This window comes from Trichomonas vaginalis, assembly GCF_026262505.1.
Source record: "Trichomonas vaginalis G3 chromosome Unknown ctg_64, whole genome shotgun sequence".
Taxonomy (NCBI): Eukaryota; Parabasalia; order Trichomonadida; family Trichomonadidae; genus Trichomonas; species Trichomonas vaginalis.
The window spans coordinates 477-8845 of NW_026529152.1; the positions used below are offsets into that span (position 1 = coordinate 477).

An 8369-nucleotide genomic window follows, 5' to 3' on the forward strand; every position below is an offset into this window, starting at 1 on the left:
CTATGACATCAAAGGTTGCACAATACTTACCTTCAAAGAAGACTTAACATTACTGAAGGAAAAAATAACAGAATATTTCGATAACTTCAAAGAGGAAGAATGAAGTCACGACAACATTAACGAAGAAGTCACGACACAATTACCGAAGAGAGAATGAGGTGAAAAAACAGGTGATATCTCACCTCTTCACCAAAAATATATTTTTGGTTAAATAGCTTCAGGGTCAATTTCTTCAACCATTTCACTTCCTTCGTCAATGTCAATTGAAGCTTCTTCAACCTTTGGTAAGAACTTTTGTATAACATCTTTGTTCGTTATTGTCTTCAGAGATGAAGGATAATATTTCACAGATGTTTCACCCTTCTTATATTCTTTCTGTTCGGAAAGATTCATAGCAATACTGAAGAAGTCAATGTTGGAGTTCTTTATGATAGTATAATGAGTATCTTTGACATTCACGAAGAAACCCTTTTGTTTCAAAACTACTGCTAACTCTTGTGAAGTATAACGTTTGCGGTCAATGACAATAGCTAATGGTCTGACATACTGACCAAACTTAGATTCTTTCACAAACTTCTTGTTAAAGATAACATTAACGTTTGAAGCATTATTGAACTCATTCTTGATGACAGTAGCGAGAGCATTGTATGAAAAGAACTTGCAATCTTGCATGTGTTTCATTAAAATAAAAATATTAAATTATTTTGAAAAATAACTTAAAAAAAATCTAATCTAATTTTTTCAAAAATATTTTTTTTTATTTCCTACTAAAGATGTATCGGAAGTTGTCTAAGTTAGAACACTCGGAAATAAAACAACTTCTTACAGAAGCTAATATAGATGTTGCAAAGCATTACACAACAAACAAAAAAGCACTCGCTGACTTCATTAAAGACTATAATGGTGCAATAAGTTATGATAGAATTCATGAGTTCATAAAGCCGCAACGCGGCGAGGACGAAGTCCATGCAAGAGCATTTCCTTTAAATGACATTGCTATTGACTTATATCATAGACGTTCAGTACCTCATGATGTTCGTCAAGAGATGTTTGACATAACAAATGCAAACGTTGGTCATACTCGTAAAGCTCTTTCGCATGATGTTCGTCAAGAGATGTTTGACATAACAAATGCAAACGTTGGTGAAACAAGAAGAAGAGACGACACACTGAAACAACAGAGAAGAGAGATGTTTAAAAGTGCTATAGAACAAGTTCGCAAAGCTAACGATGTCATTCGTTCCATTGACGACAAACCAAAAGAAGGTGAGAGATGGTTAAAGAAAGATGAAGAGAATAGGAAGAGAAATGTGAAGTCAGGCAATAGACTCATTGACTTTAACATCGAAGCTTTAGATGAACCAACAGAGAATATTTACACAAACATTTCGGTAAGGTTTTCATGAGACTCTTAGAGAAAATTAAAATAAACTCACAACAAAGATGGATGGTATGTTATAAAACTTGGTGGAAAGTATGAATGTTCTACGTTAAACCTCAATAATATTGGAACATTACTAATCAGCTCTTGAAGGAGAACTTTATATCAGAGATAGAAGCAAATGCTGCAGGTATTGTTGAAATGCACTATGACTTTTCTTGACAAACATAAAGAATCTTACCGAAATAAAGATGTATGATTTAACAGAATATGAAGGCTTAACGATGTCAGATGTAAAGAAAGGCAAACCAAAAAAGAGACCATATAGAGATGAAAGCACACTGACAAATGACCAGAAAGCCATTTTGGAAGCTCTTAAGCAAACAGGAAACCCAGCACTTATAGAAAGCTTTTGGAAAGATAATGGTGAAAAGAAGTTTTATAAGAAGAGAAGCGGTCAGTTCTGGAAGTATATTTGCACATTACCTATAAATCTTGAACGCTACCAAATCTTCAATGAACTGAACAAAAGAACTGCAACACTTATGACAGAGGACAATTGTTTGTTTATGCTTGCATTCAGGCTGGAGTAAATGAAGAAACTATTGACCACATGAGAGAAGTCATTCGTGTTTAGAGACTTTCCTCAAAGTAAAGTACAAGAAATTTCCGATTCAACAGGTATAGCATTTAATGTTACCATTGGTTATTTCAATGACTCAAGACATAATGAAATAAAGAGATATATACCAAAAGAATGCGAAACTGTTAGAACTATTGACTTACTTCTTGTTGAAGACCACTACATGCTAAATGAAAGATTACCAATGACAACATACTCATTCGAAACTATATAAAATCTTGAAGGAGTGTGGTGGAATGAACAGGAGAAACAGATGAAGATTATACAAAGAGAGAGATAAAATATGTAGTTCGTTATGATAGAACAACACCGCTATGGGATGTTATGAAAACATTGTGGGAGTGCAAATATTTCGAACCTATTTCTTATGGAGAACTTTTCACATATACTACTGACTTATATAAACAGAACCTTGCACCATTTAAAGATTTGACATATGCTCCAAGTATTGTGTACAACTGAAGAAGAAAGCAGAGTCAAAAGAAGTAAATAAAGCTAAATGTAAATTCATTCCTGAGCACGTTTTCTTTGCTGACTTTGAGTGTAGCACAGACGGCTTTCATAAAGCTTTTAACATCTGTTATGACAGTGAAGATGGTTCAGTGAGTGAAAGCATTTGGGGTCAAAACTGTGCAACAGAATTTTTGGAAAGACTTCCTGACAAGAGTTAATATATTTCCACAACCTCAGTTATGACATAAACTTCATCTTAAGACACATGACAGAAGTGAAAGGAACTCCCATCATTAAAGGTTCACGAACAATGCAAATAACTGGTTTATATAAAGGACGGGCAATTATTATAAAAGACTCTTACAGTGTTATAAATAAGAAGCTTAAACTATTTCCTGCTATGTTTAACTTACAAACAGGACCGAAAGAAGTATTTCCATATAACTACTACAGCAGTGTTTTGTTAGCAAATGACAACAGCTGGTGTCATTTCTGAAGCATGTAAGTTTATCCATGATGCAGATACATTCATGAAGAACATAGATTCCATCAAAGGTTGCAGAATAGATGAAAACCACTTCGACTTAGAAAAATATAGCACGTTTTACTGCAAACAAGATGTAGAATTTAAGAGAGAAGGTTTTGTAAAGTTCCGCAATGACTTATTGAAAGAGTTTGATTTAAACGTTTATGACTACGTTAGTATTTGTTCTATTGCTAACAAATTGTTTGAGAACAGAGTATACTTCCCGAATGGAAATCTTTATGACCTCTCAAATAAACCAAGAGAATTTATTTCGAGATGCATTCAAGGTGGAAGATGTATGTTGTCAGATAACATGAAACAAAAGAGCAAAAAGAAACTCATTGCTGACTTAGACACTATTTCATTATATCCTTCAGCTATAGCAAGATTGTATACTTTAGAAGGTATTCCAAAAGTATTGAAGGATGAGATGCTAAGCACAGAGTATCTCATGAGACATTTATTCGATGATGACCAAAAGGAACCCATTGGTGAAAAGTTTATGTCTGGCTTCTTTGTTCTCATTAAGATAACAGAGATTGGTATACCCAGACACTTTCATTTAATAGTTTGCGACCCTGAACTAAATCCAGAACTTAACGTTCCAAGAAGTTCAAACACTTGCTGTCTCATGTTGTTGACCATATAACATTACAAGACCTCATAAAATATCAATGTGTCAAATGTGAAGTGTTGCAAGGATACTATTACGATGGAAACAGAGATATGAGAATAAGAAGAATGAAGTAAAGAAGTTGTTTGAGTTAAGGTTAAAGTATAAGAAAGAAGGAAACCCCTTACAAGAAATTATAAACTCATTCTGAACAGCATTTATGGCAAAACTATTCTATCTCCTATTGAGTCAAAAAATAACCATATAGTAAATGACAAAGATGCTATAAGATATGCTATAAGAAATTACAACCATATAGTGAAGTTCGAAGTTTGGATGGTTCAGATAAAAACTATTTTCAAGCTAACGAAAAGCATTTGCAGACACTTTAACTTCTGTCCACTTGGTGTTAATATTCTGTCTATGTCAAAACGTATTATGAATGAAGTATTCTGTACTGCTGAAGATATGGGTCTTCAAATCTTTTACCAGGATACCGACAGTATGCACTTATATAATGAAGACATACCAAAGCTTGCAGCAGAGTTTAAGAAGAGATATGGTCGCGAACTTATAGGAAAGAACCTTGGTCAATTTCATAGCGACTTTGCAGAAATAACACCTGGAAAACAAAGTTTAGCTTATAAAAGTATTTTCTGTGGAAAGAAGACCTACATAGACTTACTCACTAACGATTTAAATGAAGTTGCATTTCACTGCAGAATGAAAGGCGTGAAGCAAGATGTTATTGCTTTAACCGCTAATGAAATGTTTCCTGAAGCTATACAATGCTATTACAATGAAGATAAGAACATTCACATACCTGTTGGAACATATGACAAAGACTCTGAGTTCAGTTTAATGAAACTTTACAAAGCACTTTATGATGGTCAAGAGATTGCATTCGACTTATGTAAGTCATGTCAACCTTGCTTTGCTGAAAAGTTCAACTTTTCAATAACGACTAAAACAAGCTTTATTCGTAAGTTGAAGTTCTGAGGTCATGGGCTTCGCCCTTGCCGCTAGCGGCTTATTTTTGTCAGCAATGAGGTCATGAATGAGGTCATGGGCTTCGCCCTTGCCGCTAGCGGCTTATTTTTGTCAGCAATGAGGTCATTCGTGATAAAAATAAAGCTAGCGTAGATTTTACAATACTGCGATGGTAGAGTTTAAGAGTTGTGCTTCAATGTAGAGACAGTCCTTCCCATCTGGAGGCAAGAACACTGGACATTTATGGTCATGAGTGGAGAACATGTCTATCCAAAACTCACGATTGAAGCCAGTTAATTTATAGTATTTAGGGTTAGGAAGTGGTGAAGTTCTTTGTATGACCAATGAACTCATTTTCAACGCCTTTGGCTATATTAGAGTAAAGTATTGCTTGCTTTCTATCCCAAATGCCAGGTGTTACAATCTTTGAAAATTCATTTTTCCTCGGAAGCATTGCATCATAATTGAAAACATTTCTTAAAATCATCACTTGGTTCGGAGATTTGAAATCTTATACGTAATGGATTTTCTTTCTTTTTAGCGACTTCATTGAATGGTGAGATACAATGAATTGACAGTCATGTGTTCCATCTTCATTTTCATTAAATTCATAATGAAAGTCTATAAGTTGTGTGACTACCTTCTTCCTTCAGTTGTGCAAGAAACTCACGTAAAGGCTGTAAAGTTTGTACTTCAATGTTGAACTTTTTCTCGAACATCTCATTAAATGAAATCATACATTGCAACAATGTTGTATCGTCTTTAAAGTATTTGTATGTGAATGTTTTGGGCGCTTAAAGACTGTTCGTCATTTTCTATCTCGACTTGAAGTATAAAGTCAACCTTTCTGAAAGCACGTGTTATATACATAGATGTTATGCCAATGTACTTCTCTTCATTTATGTTCACAATCCAGTCTGTTGGAAACTTAAACGTTACTCTGTTCCCTTTATTTTGACGTCAGGGTTTTCACTACTGAACGCAACAGATAAAGGTATTTGTCTATACATTTAGTTTGGATAAAAATAAAACCATTTACTCTTTCTTTGCTTCAGCTTCCTTTGCTTTTTGTTCTTCCTTTGCTTTTGCTTCTTCTCTAGCTTTTTTCGCCAGCAAACGTGGGTTCTTCTGTCTTCCAGCAGCTAATGCAGCTAGTTGTTTTTCACTAAGTTTTCTCTTTGGTCTCTCTGGCTTTTGTTCTTGTTTTTGTTCCTTCAGTTCGGATAAAATTTGCTCGCGAATTTCTTTCTTCAATGCTTCAACATCTATGACCCCTTGGGTCTTGTCCGTAGGGCTTGTCTGAGTCATTTGACTGTAGATAAAAAACTAAATTAAAACTTTAACCGATGTAAAATGAGCTTGTCAAAATCAGAACGAGAGTCTATTATATTAAATGACGCAAGAGGAATACAACATCCTTTCTATTACGTAAGTCAGAGTAAAGATGGTAAAATATACGTAAGAAAAAGAAAGGTACCATTAGCGAATGCAGAGAGCGACAACATTAAGGTGCATGGCAAGGGTGAAGTCCACGAAGCCCATATAAAACCTTCTGTTCAAACTGAGCCACCAAAAGAACAAGAAGAAAAGAAGCCAGATGTACTTTCAATAACGAACCAAGAGCTTATTGCAAAGTTCGTGAATTTCATTGAAAAACAAACGAGTCAAAGAACCTGACCCGCCAGTGAAAGAAGTTGAGACAAAAGAGAATGTACAGTTCATTGAAAATGTCAAGAAACAACTTCCACCACGAATACCAAGAAGAAGAGTGAGAATAATGAAGTAAATAGATATTTTTATCTGAAGTAAATACATGCAGAACGAACAGTTAAACGAATTTACTCCAGCAGAGCATATTCATCAGATTCGCTCATATTTCGATATCATAGACAATGCAGTTCAAATTGGTGACACTAATAGAAAATATTCTGACGCAAAGATTCCATCACAACCTGGAACTGCTAAAGATAAACATGGGTAACATTCAATCTCTCACCTCCTGGTGAAAATATGTTGGACCTTTACAATACATTCATTACGTATAAAATGGAAGGTCAATTTATTGTAGATAAAGAAATTGGTTCAGGTTCCAATAAAACAAACCCACCAGGATTTTGGATTGGTTTTCGATGACGCTTTCTATGCAGTTGCTGGATATCAAATCCTTGCAAATGGTCGTATCGTATATTCTCAAGACAACGCAAGAGAAGAAGCATATATAACTTCAAACTCACAAACTACCGAACAAATAAAGAAAGTAGATGTTTTTTCAAAGACTCGACATGAAGATGTATGGAGTCATTCGGGAACATGCAGAACAGGACAAATTGTTAGTGTCCAATTACAGCAGGAAAATCATTTGATTTTAAGCTTCGTTTAAGAATTCCTGTTAGAAGATTCCTTCCATTAGAAGCTATTCGATTTATTCCAGCTTTTGCAGGAAACATTCAGCTTAAAGTAAAGTTCAGTAGCGACGCCTTACAATGCACATCTATATCTGTAAATGATATCATTGCTTTCAATCCAACTCTTAAAGTTGCATTTGCTTCAGATTCAAATCCACCGACAAATAAATTTGTTCCATGGAATGAACCATTCACTATGATAACGAAGGCAGTAGAAGCTAGTGGAACAGTTACTATTACAACTGTAAACCAGCAACTATTTCGAACAAAGATGGATTTTAATGAATGTTTCATTCATCCAAAGTCATTCTCTTTAGACCCTAACATTTATACAGAACTTGTAGAACATTATACAAACGAGGCTTTATGTTTTCCTGTTAAAGTTATGGATTGGATTCCTATGGACGGTTCATTCTCAAAGAATACAGATAGTTCAAGTGCAACATTTACAGCAGCTTATACGCCTATTAATGTTAAAAGTATTTGGGCACTATTTAGAAAGAAAGACAACTATTATGTTAATTTTGAGAACCCTAAGTTTAAATATCTTCAGCTTTCCATGGGAGCTTATGGAAATATGCCTGCAGAACCTGAAAAATCATATGGACCTGTATTTTATGAAATGGTTGCGAACGCTTGCAATACAAACAATGATATGATAGGATTTAATGAAGATGTTATGAGGTCATTGGTGGATGATGGTAGTGTGGAACATAAATGGGATAGCTATGACAACACACATTTCTTATGTGGTTTTCCAACAGAAGTGGACTTTTGCTTCCAGCAAGGTCAAACATCTACTGCTCCAATAACATACAAATTGTCTGTTAAAGGACCTATTGAACTAGCAACTGAAAACGTACCAAAGCCACTTATTGGATTTTGAGGGATTGTTGCTTTGCAATACAAGTAAGACAGTCAGGCATACCAATAATAAGACTTGACGACTATAACTTAGCCACGGACGACAGTGAGGAATAAAGGATGAACGTTTATTTTTAAAGCTTATAAATGAGTTCTTCATCAAGCTCTCGTGAACCTTCACCATCTATGAAACAAACTTTACCAAACGATTATGGAGCACCTATTGAATATTTCTTACGAGCTGCACAATGGCAAAGAGCAGTCTCACACAAGGTTAGGTGTTCCACCAGCTCCTGTCAAAATAGCATTTGGTCAAGTCCTTATATAAAATATGGTCTCCCACTAGGTTTGCTAGCTACAGCAGGAGCAGTAATGATGTTGAAAAGAAATAAAGCAAATGTTATAAATAATACTGAAGTAGCTGAATTTGAACAAACTCCGACACCATCGCCAAAACCAACGCCTTCACAAACAACACCTTCAATGACTCCTGA

At 35.0% G+C, this 8369-nt stretch overlaps 2 protein-coding genes and 4 pseudogenes across 6 annotated transcripts, besides 1 other annotated feature; 4 read left to right on the forward strand and 2 right to left on the reverse strand.

Moving 5' to 3' along the window:
- Nucleotides 1–8369: part of a mobile genetic element that runs on past the window's edge.
- Nucleotides 208–681, reverse strand: TVAGG3_1067500 (uncharacterized protein; the record flags this gene model as incomplete). The annotated part of the gene is made up of 1 exon (XM_053888434.1): nucleotides 208–681. One exon carries the CDS (start codon nucleotides 679–681, stop codon nucleotides 208–210), a length of 474 nt encoding a protein of 157 aa, XP_053744436.1.
- TVAGG3_1067510 lies at nucleotides 774–1396 on the forward strand (annotated as a pseudogene). The gene has a single exon. A coding segment is annotated over exon 1 (623 nt).
- On the forward strand, nucleotides 4055–4615 carry TVAGG3_1067520 (organellar and viral DNA polymerase type B; the record flags this gene model as incomplete). The annotated part of the gene is made up of 1 exon (XM_053888435.1): nucleotides 4055–4615. One exon carries the CDS (start codon nucleotides 4055–4057, stop codon nucleotides 4613–4615), a length of 561 nt encoding a protein of 186 aa, XP_053744437.1.
- Nucleotides 5642–5797, reverse strand: TVAGG3_1067530 (annotated as a pseudogene). Its single transcript has one exon. A coding segment is annotated over exon 1 (156 nt).
- TVAGG3_1067540 lies at nucleotides 5981–6392 on the forward strand (annotated as a pseudogene). The gene has a single exon. A coding segment is annotated over exon 1 (412 nt).
- TVAGG3_1067550 lies at nucleotides 7208–7837 on the forward strand (annotated as a pseudogene). Its single transcript has one exon. A coding segment is annotated over exon 1 (630 nt).